General features: G+C 39.1%; 1 protein-coding gene across 1 annotated transcript; it reads right to left on the bottom strand.

Moving 5' to 3' along the window:
- Positions 1 to 7,306: 7,306 nt before the first annotated feature.
- Positions 7,307 to 16,173, bottom strand: LOC129769938 (U2 snRNP-associated SURP motif-containing protein). The gene is made up of 12 exons (XM_055772476.1): positions 16,006 to 16,173; positions 15,806 to 15,908; positions 15,631 to 15,747; positions 15,403 to 15,496; positions 14,975 to 15,327; positions 14,150 to 14,919; positions 13,837 to 14,079; positions 13,594 to 13,780; positions 13,089 to 13,534; positions 8,436 to 8,726; positions 7,728 to 8,378; positions 7,307 to 7,662 (listed from the first exon to the last, which is right to left on the bottom strand). Exons 2-12 carry the CDS (start codon positions 15,809 to 15,811, stop codon positions 7,572 to 7,574), a joined length of 3,249 nt encoding a protein of 1,082 aa, XP_055628451.1. The 5' UTR covers positions 15,812 to 15,908; positions 16,006 to 16,173; the 3' UTR covers positions 7,307 to 7,571.
- Between the last annotated feature and the right edge of the window lie 712 nt (positions 16,174 to 16,885).

Here is a 16,885-nt window from a genome sequence, read left to right as displayed (position 1 = left end):
TCCCTCTACCATGTATCACGTATGCATGTATCGATGTTTGAGATCAACGTGGTTTGACATACGCTATAGGTGAGCTAGATTTTTTTGTATCGTACACGAAATTTACTCACACGTATAAAATAGCGTGCAGTGTGTGTATATGCGCTATTTTGCACACTATTAATACTAACGCGAGGTCTTTTATAGCATACTTGATAAATGTCTAAGTTCGTTGGTTTGAATTCACGATGGGTAGACAATAAACCGTCCATTAATGGGGTAACTACGTTTTTGCATCAGAAATCAAGTCTATTTCGATTAGTCCGGTTCAAATCTTGTTGTTCGTTGCTTGGTGTTTTTGTGGTGCGGTTTGCAAGGCATGCGACCAAACCCACTATCTTGCAGGAGGACCATCGTTATACGGCTGTTTTACGTTTCGAGTCCCTACACACCACATCTTCGATGACTTCAAGGCCCCATATGATACAATCGACCGACGACAGTTATGGAGGATCATGGACGAACACGGCTTTCCCCGAAAGCCGGCAACGATGAACGGTGTGCGGTGCAGTGTGCGGATCTCAGGTGAGCTGTCGGAATCTCACAGGAGACTTCGACAAGGCGATGGACTCTCCTGTCTGCTCTTCCACGTGACGCTGGAATGTGTTATGCGGAGAGCGGACTTCAACATGCTGGGCACGATTTTTAACAAATCTAGTTAGTTTATCTGCTTCGCCGACGACCTTGTATACCCAACTGAAACACGAAGCAGGACAGATTGGGCTTGGGATCAATGCGCCTGAGACTAAATACATGCTAGCATGAGGACCTGATCGCAACAGAGTTCTTCTTGGTAGTAGTATTGTGATCGAAGGCGACGAGCTCGAGGAGGTAGAGGAATTTGTCTACCTTGGCTCGTTGATAACAACTGACAGCAACAACAGTCGTGAAATTCGAAGACGCATAGTCAATGGAAGTCATGCCTACTATGGGCTCCGCAAATCCTTGAGGCACAAGCACTTGGTGTTTTCGAACGCCGAGCGTTCAGAACAAAATACGGCGTTGTACGGGTAAAAGGAGTATGGAGAAGGAGAATGAATCACGAACTGGCGCAATTCTACGGCGATGAAAACATCCAGAAAGTCGCCAAGGCTGGACGAGTGCAATGGGCAGGGCATGTTGCAAGATTGCCGAACAGCAGCCCTGTAAAGATGGTGTTCGCATCGAATCCGGTAAGAACAAAAAGGAGAGGAGTCCAGCGAGCGAAGTAGTTGGACCAGGTGGAGCAGGACTTGGCAAGAATCGGTGCAGCCGGGAGTTGGAGAACTGCAGCCATGGATCGGGTTTATTGGAGAAAAGTAGTGAATCAGATCTAATCTCAATGGGACGTCATAGTAAGTAAAAAAAAACCTTTCGAGCAGCACCAGGACTAGTCAAAGACGCTTATAGCGGCTTGGAGACTAGCAATGGCCATTGCTTATCCCAACACACTTTAGACAATTCCCCTGAGCCAGTGCAAGCCAGAAAAAAAATCGATTGTCGAGTTTCTAGGCGAAAATATCCCTTTAACACGTTCGTTGCCCAACGCGACGTTTCTGAATTTTTGTACGGGGCCCAATATGCGGATAAATTATTAAAAGGAGATCAAACATAGTTTGTAGACATATTTGACATGATCTAGCACTTTGTTTTTAAATTTGAAGGAGAATTGACAATAAAAACACATGCCAAAATCGTAATCTATGGGTTTAACAGAAAACTGCAGTACAAACCATCCGTACTATGAATTAGGAAAAAGTATAGTAGAAACATTTTAATAATATGGTTAGAATTTTATAATCTTTCTACATATGTTATAGTTACACTTAGGTGACTGTTCTATCGAATTCCTTTTAAAAGTCTTATTCAATTTGAACGAAGAAAGTGTCACTCATATCTGGGTGACGGGGCGACGAACGTGTTAAGTAGCTAATTTAGATAGGCCCAATCGCCTTTCGACGATTCTTATGTCTATTAATCCATTAACGACCAAGGTGTAAAACATATTTTTTTAACAAAAGCTATTGGTGTAATTTTGATTATTGGCGTTACAAAAACCCCAATTTTCAAGAATTATTTTTTCCGTTCTTTCGTTTTCCGGGGAACGACAAAAAATCGAAAAATCGCCAAACAAAAACATTAACCAAAATCTACATTTTTGTTCCTGTAGTAAGTTCAATCCAATAGTTTTCTTTCTACATCACAATGTGGGATCTTCCATCAAAGTAATACTGTAGAAAAATTTACACATTTTTGAATTTTATAAGGTTTAGTTTTGACGTAGGTAGGATTACGTCTTTCGGGAACATATTGGGGTACAAACTGTACGTCGTGAAAATGGTCCAATTTCTAACGTTTATTACTCAGTCATTTCATGATTAATTGATGAAATTTTTGCATCAAACGATTTCGGCAATTCATAACAATTTTTTATATTGAAAAAAATAATATAAGTCATCAAACTAACTATCGAACAATTGAAAAATCTCAACCCCTATCCTAACGGAAATACCGACTTCTGATTGGTCGAAATTGACGACGCATGCGGCGGGTCCCTAACAGAGACATCAAAACCAAGCTGCTTAAGAGAAATCGGCGTTGCAAATACATAAAAGTAGGGGGAGCTTTTGCTCCCACCGAAATATGTTCCCTAACAGACATCAAAACCAAACTGCCTGGGGGAAATCGACATTGTAAATATATGCAAATCGGGGACATTGTAGTATAAATTAAGGTGAGTGATACGATTGAGCAAATGAAATTTAAATTTGGAACTTTAATGTTGGTTGCTTCGTGAAATTTCATATCAATGACCGATCGTGTATTGTGAAAAATTCAGCACAAGTGTAAGTGTAAAATTGTATATGGTAGCAGTTGTGTTAAAAATCTTCTCTAAGGGGGGGCTGTCATACAAATGAAACACAAATTTCTTCATTACTCGAGAGTTAAACAAGCAAACGAAACCAAATTTGGCACGTGGAGATTTAAGGGTGCATTAAATGTTTTTACGGTGGTTAGACACTCCACCCCCCTCTTTAATGGGGGGGGGGCTGCCATACAAATGAAACACTAATTTCTGCATAACTCGAGAATTAATCAAGCAAACTAAATCAAATTTGGCATGTGGAGGTTTTAGGATGTAATAAATATGTTTACGGTGGTTAGACACTCCACCCCCCTCTTTAAGGGGGGGCTGCCATACAAATGAAACACAAATTTCTGCATTACTCGAGAAATAATCAAGCAAATGAAACCATATTTGGCACGTGAAGGTTTAAGAGTGCTATAATTTTTTTCACGGTAGTTAGATACTCCTCCCCCCTCTTTTAGGGGAGGCTGCCATACAAATGAAACACAAATTTACATTACTCGAGAATTAATCATGCAAATAAAACCAAATTAGGCATATGGAGGTTTTAGGGTGCAATAATTGTTTCTATGGTGCAATAATTGTTTCTTTCTAATTAATGAATCAAACGAAACCAAATTCGGTATATGGAGGTTTTAGGGCGCAATAAATGTTTTCACGGTGGTCGGAAATTTCTGCATTATTCGAGAATTAATCAAGTAAACGAGACCAAATTTGGCATGTGAAGGTTTTGGGGTGCAATAAATGATTCTATGGTGGATGGTGGTTAGATACTTCTCCCTCTCTTAGGGTGGGCTGTCATACAAATGAAAAACAAACTTCTGCATAACTCGAAAACTAATCAAACAAATGGAGCTAAATTTGGCATGTTAAGATTTTAGGGGGCACGAAACGTTTCTATGGTAAATAGACACTCCTCCCCCTCTGTAAAGGGGAGAAGAGGGAGGGGTCTGTGTCTGAAATTATCTGATATTATAATGATGAGTTTTGGTAGAAGTACTAGGATTATTTAGGGATGGAGTGCTCCCGTGGTCGAGTGGTTAGCGTCATAACTAACATGCCGGGTGTTCGGGTTCGATTCCCGTTCTGGTCGGGGGAATTTTTCTTCAAAGAAATTTCCTCCGACTTGCACTGTGATCACGCGTATTCTAGAGCTTGCCACTCAGAATGCATTCAAGGCGTGTTATTTGGCATAGAAATCTCAACTAAGTACTAATAAAAAATGACGCAAGTAATACTACGTTGAGACGGCGAAGTTCCTCTAGGAACGTTAGTGCCATTGAAGAAGAAGAAGAAGAACTAGGATTTTTTTAGTAAAAGATAAATTCAACGGGGTCGATTAGAAGATCAATCAATGAACAGTTCTGCGATTGGATTCATGAACTAGCGCTTAGTAAGAAAACGTGAATGTTTGAAGGTATTGATAACAAAAAACAAATTTTGGGCGGGACGAAGTTTGCCGGGTCAGCTAGTAAATAAATAAAATATTTTCAGATACAATTTTTGTAAAAGATTTTTTCCACATGAAAAAAAACAATGTTTTTCATTCACATTGAGCACTGATTTGATACGAAGAAGTTAATTTTCATTCATAATTTGTATTACTAAATGTGTTCATTCTGCCTAAAAACCCATTATTATCTTCGACGCTTCACTAACTCGTAAAACGTAGTTCAATGGCGTGCCATTCATTTTACCGTGAAGTGTATACAGGAATAAGGCCCTTTGATTTTCTATTTGCACCGTGAAAATATTCTGCAATTTTGACGTAGAACTACGTCTTTCAGGAAGGGTTCCAAATCAGAAGACAAATCACGTTTTTTTTGAAATAAAGTTAACGTTAATAACTATTTTCACAGCGAATAAATTCTGATAATTTGCACACCAATGGAATCGGAAATTCTCTAACATTCATTTGATATACTATACAGTACAATCCACTAATGCCTAAACAGTTTAAATTAATGAAAACTGGAACCATTTTTATTTTTCCATAGATTTGTTTTGCCGATTTTTGTGCATTCCCGAACAGAGCTGTCAATAACGAGCAGCAACATTTGTTTCTACCTGTTTTCAACATACAGGGAAACTTCGATATAACGTACCCTCGTTATAACGTACCCTCGGTATAACGTCACTCGATATAACGTACATTTTACCTCGATATAACGTACACATTTCCAAAGTGTAAAGGAAATTTTTTTTCAATTTTTTTTTCTGATAGAACAATGAATTATCTGTATTGTGATGCTATAACAAGTTTTGTACCTTCAATCAATCCCGAAATACAGCTAGTTTTGTGATTCCGGATTCCAAATGAATCAAGCTTTAATCAACAGTACGAAGGGAAACATCGTGAGAAAGGCTGGCTTCGTCTTCTGATTGATGTTATTCATTAACTTTACTAAAACAGCAACACAATAATGTATTATAGACTACGTTTGTGAGTACTTGATTATGCTTCGATATAACGTACAATTTTGAAAGTGAAATGTACGTTATATCGAAGTTTACCTATATTTGGTTTAAATAAGCCATTCGCGATTTGAAGCCACACCACTTCTCGTTTGGTGATCATCGAACCAACATGGTTGCCGCAGAGCGCCGAGCGGGAGAGGATTGTTTTCTTGACGGGTGAAGGAGGAGTATGGAATAGAATTTCTTTCCACAAGGGCAATTCTCAGGGCTAGAGGCGGAAACCAAAAATAGAATAGAATGAAAACACAGATGTGAGTGAGCTAGCATAACACAACGAGCGGATATCATTCATGCCTATAGGGCTCTTGCTACACCTACATGCAGAGCATCTGTTGGGCAAACCTCATTTGTTTACATTCGCTTCTATGCAGCAGAAGCGGGTTCGTTATCAATCGACGTTCTTGTAGATGATTTAGATATAGTTGCGATCTTTCTATTAGCGAAAGATTCCACAGAACTAACATGAACTTTGTGAAACTGTTAGGCAAGCTATTTACCGAACAAGAGCTTTTATGTGACGCATATTGCTTAACTTACTAGCACATATTTCGCGATGTTCATTGAGCGACTTTCCCACTACATTAGAATCGAAAAAATAACAGGAAAGGATTATCAGCATGTTCGGACTTAGATTCAAGACACAGAGGTTCGAGCTCACGTTCGAATGCTTCCTTGTATTTTCCATGAATTAGCCAATTGATGGATTTTCTACGCTTCCGATCAATTTTCTTATAACCATATTTCACTTCTCCGCAGAGCATTCAGGTACCCGGTAATCATATCTGAGGGTTGGTTGATCTTTTTGGCTAAATATGTTCATAATTTCAACATAATCATCTACTTTTTTGGCGAAACGAACCATCGATTAAGGATACCTGCACACGAATCTTCATTATTGTTTACTTCTTCACGAGACTAGCATTTCAGGGCAAAAAGCACGAAGCCTAAATGGGAGCACATTTCACCTAATCCGGCTATACAATCGCAATGTGCAATTTGCATTGTTTCTGTGAAACTTTTTGAATAATCAATCTGCTTCCATTGATATGGATCATAGCCATAACAGAAATTTCCATATTTCTCCGTGCATATAGCTTTGACGCTAAAAGTAAATATTTTTATGTAGAGAGAAATATATTCGCATGTTATTAATATAGTGTAGCGCGGAATTTCTATAACTATTTCGCTAAAATAATTATTTAAACAAAGTTCAATCTTATCGATCCATATAACTCATATGCAGCGATCTCTTTTGCCTGCCCAACAGATCACTAATACATATGCACGCTGCAAGCGCCCTATTGCTGATTTCGCACGCATACATACACAGCTCGATACAAGAAGAGGAAGAAGAAGAGCAGCATATGAGAATTTTTTGTGCTAGTGCGGATATGAAAGAGTATCCAGAATATTGGAATATAGATATACACTTCATTCATTTAGAGAAACGAATATTGCATGAATTACTGTTGCATGTTGTGGGGTTCGATCACATCTCAAGCGGAATTTGGAAGCAAAAGGGTTCATAGTTTGTGATCGATATTCTAGTGGGAAGGAGAAAGTCTGATGCGAGTTGAATCAAATAAACAAGAAGTGCTGATAGCTTTCGACTCTACTCGACTCTTTCGAGTCTACTGAAGTAATAAAAAATTAAATAGCTAAAAAGTTATTTCAAAAAATTCGATTCACTCTAAAATAATATCCGAAGTGATAAACAAGTGGATTGAATAATATAATTCCGCAGTTCTACGTCGAAAACTGCGGTCGTGTCCTAGATACAACCCATTACAATTTTTTGTAGATCATCGATGACAAAATAATGTATGTTTATGAGATAGATCATCAGATTGTTCATCCCTTATTAACTTCGTTGAGCACGCTTGGATGAGAAACAACATAAGGCAAATTTTCGAATAGTTTTAGACGAATTTAATCATCGGGTAATCGATCTAAAACAAGGTTTAATTACCAATCAATTAAGAAAATTGGATTGTTTCAATCGTGCACATTTGCGGTTTTACATCGGAATTGTGTTTTCCACGAAATAAAAATGCTGAATTTCTCAAGGCTACGAGGATAATGGAAATGAAATTATCTCGGTATCTCAGTGCACGAATTGTACCAACGTTCGTTGGTACCTCTATTGTGCAAAACTCTATTGTACACAGATGTGCTCACTTGTCAAATGTCCCGTTTTCCTTCGATCTTAGTACTTATGTTTCTTATGCTTTTCTGATCGTGAGGCGCTACTAGAATACCGGTAACTCTCTCGACTGGATCGGGTTGGCGATGGTGATCTACACAACAAAAACAAAATACTTGGTCATAGACATTCCAGTACATGTCATTCGGTTCTCATTACCTGTATCTTCGACTTTCGCTCTCCTCATACTTTGCACTGACAGTCTCATATTTGCTACTGCCACTGCTGTTGATATAGAGCCGATCCCTTTCCCGGTCTCTGTCGCGTTCTCGTTCTCTGTCCCGGAGTTCCCGTTCTCGTTCTCTTTCTTTCTCACGCTCGCGTTCTCGCTCTCGCTCACGCTCACGTTCGCGTTCTCGCTCTCGTTCCCTGTCGCGGTCATGTTTGCTTGCGGCTTCGTATTTCTCGTACTTATCGTACTTACTGCTGTTCGTACGCTCTTCATACAACCGTGAGTCGTACTTGGAGGATTCATACTTATCGTACTTAGACGCACTGCTCTCGTACTTATCATATTTCGCAGCGCTAGCACTCGAACCGCGAGCGGGAGACTCCAGCAGATCATACTTGCTACGGGAAGCCGGTGAAAGCGAACGTTCAGCATGATGTCTTCTTGTTGGTGATCTGGAGGTACTCCGGGACGGGCGATGTCTCGTTATTTTGCTACTACGTACTGGAGAAATTGATTCACGTCGCGTGCGGCCACTGCTGGTGTAAAGTGGCGACCGGGATCTTCGCGATGATTTCGGAGCACTCTCTCGAATGTACTCTGACGAGGAAGAACGGCGGCTTTTTTTGTGTTTGCGCGAGCTGGTGGGATAAAGTGGGATGTTACAAAGTACGACAATTGGTGCTAAAAAAATTTACACTTCAGGGCTGACGTTCCTCTTGGTTGCTTTTTTCGAAGTTGTACTTCTGACATAGTCATCCGAATCTTCGTTGCTCTCATCTATGCTTTGGGATGATATCGAGTGCTGTTGCTGTTGATGGATCTCCTTCTCAGCCTTCCGAATCAATTTACGGCGATAGTGAGCGATCTCTTCAGTCAGTGTCCAACCAACCCGTACCTGGCGGGATCCCGACTCGAACTCATCCTGATATTGCATAATTTTAACTTCGATCTCTCGGAGACGTAATCGCCGAGCTTCGTCCTGATCACTGGAATAGAAGAATAAAACAATGTTTTATTTTCTCATTTATTTGTGGTCAATCTATGTAGACCAAAACATTTTTAAAAATATTTAATACTACTGAAGACTATTTAACAAGTTACATAATCGAAACATTCATTTAGTTCGTCAAATCAGTCAAATGTAGTCTACCATATGTTGTTCAAACATAATAATGATGGTAAATTTATCCATATCTCATTCTATTCAGATAGTTTTTAAGCAATGACTTTGGCATGGTCACATGAATTATTTCACTTTTTCACGATTGATAAGACTATATTTGGCGTAATTTATTCTTCGGTAACCTACGAGAGCAGTCCGATAAGTACTACAAAAAAATCAAAATTTTGGAAAAGTGGCGATTTATTTCTCCACACAGTCTTCTTTTAAGTTCGATACACTTGACCCAGCGATGCTCCAACTTCTTTAATCCATCTGAAAAATACGTTTTCTCGAGGTCTGCAAAGTTGGCCTCCGTGGAGGCGATGACCTCCTCATTCGACTCAAATTTCTGCCGGGCGAGTGACTTTTTCAAGTTTGAAAACAAAAAAAAAAGTCACACGGGGCCAAATCTCGAGAATACGGTGGATGGGGCAGCAGATCGTAGTGCAATTCGACCAATTTGGCAGTGACGACGGCGGAATTTCCATTTTTCTGCTTACACACACGGTCAAAACAAAACTACGAGTCCGATTCGGCTGAAATTTTGAAAGTAGCCGTTTACGTAAATGTACTACACGATGAGTAATCTCTCTTGCGATACTGACACCATCGGGCGATGAGGCTAAGTACTTATCGGACTGCCCTCGTATGTATAAAATTTTTGAACATTTTCTCAGTTGGCTGATGGGTGCGTAATAAATTCATGTCCGATTGAGCAGAAATTTTGCACAGGTCATTTTTTGGGCCAATAGACAAAATGTGCATGGTCGGTTTCTCAAATTCTGATTATTTTTTTCATACTTTCTTTGCCACTCAGGCCCAGTCGATAGAACGAGAAGCATTAAGCGCAGCCGTCAGATGGCGAGGATTATGAATTACAGCGCCGGCAGGAACGTGTTAATAAAGCTCGACATCATTTACTATAGCTATGATTGTAATATAATGACCAACTAAGGTTAGTTTAGAACAGCTATACCCAACCTGCGGCCCGCTGGGCACTTCTGGTAGGCCCGCCCGTTACCATTCTGTATGTCTAGCGCAATCACAAAAACTTTAAAACTTATTTGGGAAACATGAGATGAGAAATGAGAATGAGAAGTTATACGTTACGGTTCCCTAACCCATAAATGATTTAAATAATGGAAAATTGGAAGAATACACATTTTCCTATTGTGTTTCCCCCAGTACAGATTCAAATATGATGTGATGCCTCTGTATTTCAGCATCACATCATATTTGAATCTGTACTGGGGTGTAAGTTTAAATTGTCTAAAACAAGAACGACACTGACTGAAGATATTGCTCACTATCGCCTTTTTATCAGTTGTGCAGAGTTGTATGTCGAAAAATGAAAGGTGTATGAGCAATGCTGGTTACTTATTGACCCTAAACTTGTTTCAATAGCTCAAAACTGCTTCGGAAGCCAACTATTCAGATCACAAAAATCTATAAATATGAATACCTGCTTGAAAGTCCATCATAGCCAAGATTTGCCGATGTATGTCGTTGGCTGTCAGGGAAAATTTTCTAAATATTCTGCTCACCATGGTCAACCTCAGTTTGTATTTCGATACTGTGTTGAAAACTTTTTTTCGCCACAAAGTACATATTCAAAATATGCAAGGACAAATATATTTGTTGAGCGTCCTTTAAAAAAACGTGTTGCCCATTCAGAATTCGTGTTTTTAGTTATTGAAAAAGTTTTTGGTTCATTGTAGCCCTCAAAGGTTTTAGAATGCAACAGATAATTGCTACTCAGCGATAATTTCTTACATCGGATTAAGAGATTTGAAGATTGGAACGGGAAATGAGTTCAATAAGCCAGAACATTGAAGAATTTTGTTGGTTTTTAGCTCGAGTTAAATGACGACCGAGAAGAGGCGAAAAAAGGCAATATAATTTTCGTATGAGATTTTTTCACCACCTGCGAAAAAAGGGTTTTTCATTCACATAGAAACTAATTTGATACGGAGAAGTTAATTTCCATTTATAATTTTTACTTTAAAAACATGTTCACTCCGCCTGAAAATCAAGTAAAATCTTTGACGCTCCCCGAACTCGCGAAACGAAGCTCAATGCCGTCAACGTAAATAAGAAGAACAACAACATGCACTAAAGTAAATTTACACGGGAAACCTGGCTAGTTAAATACATATTTTGTATCATTAACATTCCAATTACCGGAATGATTGAAACTGTAATAAAGTTATGTACAGTAGTCAACAATTGATTTTTTTCCTGATTGGTGACGAAATTTCCAGATATTCTCTGGTTTTCAAGGTTTTACATGTATGTCGGGCTCTCTTTTTGAGTTGTATTCTCGGAAGGCGTATTTAACAGTTCAGTTGAGCTGTTTGCGAATGTTCGAATAATTTGCGAGATTAGCGTCATATTTGTATTTATCTTAAATTTTATGCGCCTTCTATTTATTTTTTAGATTTTTTATATTTCGACAAAAATCAAACCCGATATTTTGTCTTTGTTTCTTCTTTTGCATCTTATTGGTATCACCTTCTCTATAACTCCATTGATTATCGAGTAAAAGTTCAATGTTTTCTACACTTCTAAATAATCCCTACCAAATCATATAGTTAACAGGGTGTCGACTCAAAATAAAAAATATTTACTGATATTCCCTAAATTTTCCAATAATTCTTCAGGAAAAAACCAGAAGTAGACTAGTAATCACACTCTCCACTAGTACTGAAACATTCAAGAATGAATTGTTAGTGATTTTTGATTGAATTAAACGACGACTGAGAAGTGTCGTAAAAGATTTTTTTAAATAGATTTATTAAAACAGTTCAAAATTATTTTGTAGGAGTCTTAAGCACTAGTACAGAATGAGGCATTTTCATTTCGATTCGGGTCAATTTCATGAAAATGTTACCAGTGGCCTCGAGTGAAGCTTTCGCACCCGGGTGGAAGAGTTGAATTGCACACTTCCCCACTCCCAACTCGCCACAAAGAAAATTAGAAAAAATTGCACCCGGGGTGGGGCTGTCTGGTTATCATGAAACATTCTTCTCAATACAAACATGTCTTTTCAGCATTGCCGAGTGATTTGTTACACAACTGTTTCCAGGCACCACAGAATCTCAGCTTTGATATTATGATTTTCAAGCAAGAATTTATCGATAGATTCGAAAAAAGAAAAAAGGAAGGGAATTGTTTGAAGCTTAACTGCAGATACTGATGCCGAATGCCTGTAAAACAGCGCGAATGTAAAAGCCTACTTTTGAGCTGTTTATCCTTCGGAAGGACTAAGTTCACAACTTTTTTGGTATCATTAACTTTCTAATTACTGCAATAATCAAAATTCAAATTGGTGGAATTCCATTTTTTTCCAGATTGATGACGAAACTTGCTGATAATCACAGACATTGTTTGTATTCTCTGATATTCCCCGATTTTCAAGGTTATTCAAGGTAGTCGACACCCTGAGTTAAGCTCACACTTTGCTTAATTGTAATCAGAGACTTCCTCAAATTCATAGCCAAATAGTTTTTTTTTATGTTATCTAAAAATATAGAGTATTCGATAGCAGTGTGGAAAGGTTAATTCTTTCCATAGTGAAGTTAATGATTCAATCACCCAGAATTTTTGTCGATCATAAACATTGTTTATTTGATTCGATCGAAGACCGTCCATTTTATCAAAATTAAATTGCAGTCTTATTATCACCAACAAATGGAAGCAAGATAAAACCATTATCAAAATCAGTGTCAAAGTCCGCATTACGTTGATTGAAATCTCCGTATATGTGGATTTTTTAATCTATTGCGAAGGAAAATGGAATAACTTCAACAGCTTCGAAGAATTTACCATTGCAACTAATTTGAGCATGATCAAGAGGGATGTAAATAGATGCAAATGAATGTATCTCTCCCGCAATAAGTGCTTTGAACCACACTTACTCAAATTCGTTGATTTCTGTTGTTGGAATATGTTCTGAATTTATTTCTGAATTAACTGCAATGAATACGACACTTCCCGATTTTATATGAGATTTGTGAAGATTACTCTGGAGGGATTAAAACCATTTTCGAAAATAGAATATAGAGGTGTTTCTGTTGCCAGAATTATCGAGAAGGAGGAGTTCAGAATATTAACTTGGATTTCTTTCATTTTAAGTGGACTTTTCATGCGATTTAAAATTTCCCGCAATTCAACGAACAAAACTTACCTCTTCGTGTTCCCGGGCTCATCATCCGAATCGTCACCACTTCTAAGTGAGATATGTGGAGGATCCGGTGCCACCGGATCCAGTGTTTCCCACTTGCTTGTCGTAATGGCCTGTGCTTCGATTTGAGAGGCATCAACGGTTTCCCATTTGGATGGAACAAACGAGCCACCGGTTTTACTTTTACCGAAGGCTCCACCTTCGGAGTCCACATCCGCACCCGACTGATTGGGATCCAGTGGAACTCCATCAATATCCTCATCCATCGGCATTCCATCAATGTCCTCCTCATCGCTGTAAATGTCGTGTTTCAGGACGGGTGTCCGAGTGTCTGTGTCGGCAATTCCTTTAAGCATCGCACTCTTCAGTAGCGCCGCTCCGTCCAATGGAATACCATCCAAATCTTCGTCCTCGTTTTCCTCTTCCGGCTCTTCCTCTTGCTTCTCCACCTAAAAAAGGGATGTCTTATTGAAGCGATCGCGATGACACTCGTTCGATGTTAAATTACAATTGGAATCCCCAGGAAAGTGTGCTGCAACTTCGTTAGAAACTCTTTCGGGTAAACAGCCCATTCCTCCCATGCTTTGAAAACATTCATTACTCTAGATTTAAAACCCTCCGCCTTCAGACGACTGTCCAATTGATTATGATAACTGTTTAAGTTTTTGAAAATATCCATCAAATTTTTCTCGAGTCTGAAACAAAGAACTGCTATGTGAGATACTGTTAGCCGACCAAACAAATTACCTACGCCTTCCTGAAAAAGCTTGCATTTTGCACTTTCACACTACAATTGTGAAGTATATCTGATATCAGATAAATGCGTGCAATCTTCTTCTTCACCAGCGTTTCATTATTAGCCAACGACTCAGTGATACACTCGCAGATTTCCTCCGCCGCATCCGCATGCTCAATGCAGAAGATCATCGCATCCCCAATTTTATTACGCTCGGGAGACAAATGTCTGAGTAAATCTTCCAAGCGATCTCTCTGACTGTAAAGCAACATCACGATTCGATCATGAAATTGAAATCTTGTGATAATAGTACATTACGAACACTTACGCCACTGAAAGGTTGCCCTTATTGCCATCGAGACCTTCCTCGTCCGCTATCAATTCTTCGGGCATTCCTTGGGTGTAGAAGTTAATGGGTGGAGGTTTCCAGATTGATCCACCTTTGAACATTCGAAATTCCTTCGTCCTCCAATCGTTGACCGTATCCCCCTGGAGCAACGAGAATAACTTCCATCGGTAATAAATGTGGGCAGGACTTTCATTCTCGAACAGGAATTTATACATCGGATTGTCTATTTCGCGAGTCATAATGACTGCCTCGAACATTGGTCCTTCGCGTATAACAAATTCCACCATGCGATGAATCAACATCAGCAACGAACGCCCCGTTGGAATAACCACCTTTACTACCGATTTATATAGCACACTGTCCATCTTTTCCCTGAGTTCCTGGTCGTCCATATACATCATAGAGGTCATCTTGGGGATGTTATCCAAATCCGATACGTGTGGCTGTGCGTTAAAAGGAAGCCCCGATGGTGGTGGGGGCAAAGTATAGGCGACAAGCGTTGGCGGTATGTAAATTGGATGAGTCATAATGGGGACTGATTTTCCCCAACCCAGATTCATCTCGTAGTTCATCACGTCCTTCTTGTTCAATGCTCGTAGAGCCCTCTCCGCATCCTTGCGACTCATATAAGCCACAAAACCGCAGTTCCTCTTACGAGCTCTTTCTTCCTCCGAACGAGGCCACATAATCTTTATACTGGCCAATGGCCCGTATTTCCCAAACAGTTCCATCAGAGCCTGTTCTGAAATCTGAGCGAAATATTGTTTTAAAAATAACTTCCCACACATTGTTTACCATTCTTACTTTTGGATTCAAATTACCCAAATACAAATTGGTGGTATTTGGATCCCCGTTATCGTACGACCCGGATTCCTTCTCGCTGTATGGCTGCTCCGGTTCAATCGACACCGGCATCATAGATTTAGCCATATGTTTGTATTTGTGTCGTTCCTCTCGTTCCTCCTGAATCTGTCGCAGCTCCTCTTTGAACATTTCCAAATTACTTTTCTTCTTCTCCTGGGCTTTCTTTTTGTTCGGCAGCTGATCCTTGCGATTCTCACTTGCCAACAGCTTAACGTATTCATTCGTCTTATCGTGTTCGGCTTCCAGCTTCGATGAGGGCTTATACAGCTTTCCTCTGTCACGAACATCTTCCTCTGATTGCATGGAACGAAAATATGCCCATATCATAAGGCACGAACAAAATTACCACAGTTGATCGTAGTACTTACTTCTAGACCCAGCATCATAGGTTCCGGCTTTCACCCAAACTTTGGATATTTTGGAAGGTGCTTCTTGAAATGTTTCGACAAATTCTTTGAATGCCTTAAATTGTCAAGTACGATTAGAGAACAGATCTTTTCGTGTTTTACGAGGGTATGTTTGCTTGTCGCAAGAGATTTAAAATAAAAACAAATAGATGGAAAACTATAATGGAATACAAGAGTACTATCACGTACGTGTGCTGCCGCCGCTTCGTCTTCACGTTTCTTCTGCTCTTCCAGTTCCTTGCGGCTTAGCTGCCGCTTACCCATCGTTCCGACGGTAAAAGCCTGCAGCTTTTGCTCCGCTATTTTCTGCGGTAGAACAGAACCAATCATTAACACTAGGAAAGTTGCCCTACTTCACAGTTACCTTCATGCTTGGATCACGTTGTTTCCGCTGGGGCGTTTTGCAGTAGAGTTGCTATTTCGAAACACTTGATTTGTTTTCCTTCCACCGTACATCGACCGGGAGTCTATGGACAAGATGCATTCGCCAATCGCAATCATTCAATGTGTTGTGTCCATTCAAAGCATTTCACTGTGTAATCGTCGCAAACAAACAAAACTCACCTTCAAATAACTGTTATTTCACTGCGCATAAAAGAGATTCGTCCATTACTATATAATAAGCAATAATATAGCAGAATTTTAAAGGAATCGAGCTCCAATCTACGATCAAAGTGAAAATTTTCCTGATATGGCGACTTATGAGTGTCAAGCGGTAATGTGACACAAAATATTTGATAGCCCGCTTTAGAGCAGGGATGGCAGATATGAAAACGTGTCATCATTTCGAAGATATTTGAGTTGGTGTGAAAACATTGAATTTTGTACAGAACAACCGGTAGGTTTCATGAAGCACATATAATAATAATTTTCATTAAAAACTTTGTATCGTTCAAAAAATAACGTTTCAAAACGTAAACATTTTCTATTGACGAATTTACGCAAAGCTAAACCAGCTCATGCGACACCTACATTAGAGCTCAGAATCACAAAAGTGATGATGTTTGTTTATTTTACGCACTAAAAAGCAAGATTCTGTGGTGATAATTCATTTTATTTCTATTTAGATTTATTTTTAACCATTAAAGTCGTCAGTATATGGTACGAAAGATAGGGCTTTTTTTACGATGGTATCAACACGCGATTGGACCAAAGCCATTGATAATCTTCGAAAATTTTGAGTTTGATATTGCATACAGGTTATGAAAACTGTGGATAATGGTGATGAAATCGATGTCATATTAAGTTGGATGATATCATTGATAATGTACGGGCCGATACGAGAAGGATTTGCAGTAATTTTAGCGCAACACATGCTACTCATTGTTTACGTAGTTGGAAAAAATTAAAGTTATAACACTTATACCACGCCATTCATCAAAATGTACAACCACATTGTAAAATGGCGATTTTTCATCCTTTTTGGCGTAGAAACAATACGTGA

Source organism: Toxorhynchites rutilus, chromosome 2 (assembly GCF_029784135.1).
Source record: "Toxorhynchites rutilus septentrionalis strain SRP chromosome 2, ASM2978413v1, whole genome shotgun sequence".
NCBI classification, from domain to species: Eukaryota; Metazoa; Arthropoda; class Insecta; order Diptera; family Culicidae; genus Toxorhynchites; species Toxorhynchites rutilus.
This window is presented reverse-complemented; position numbering and strand designations above follow the sequence as displayed.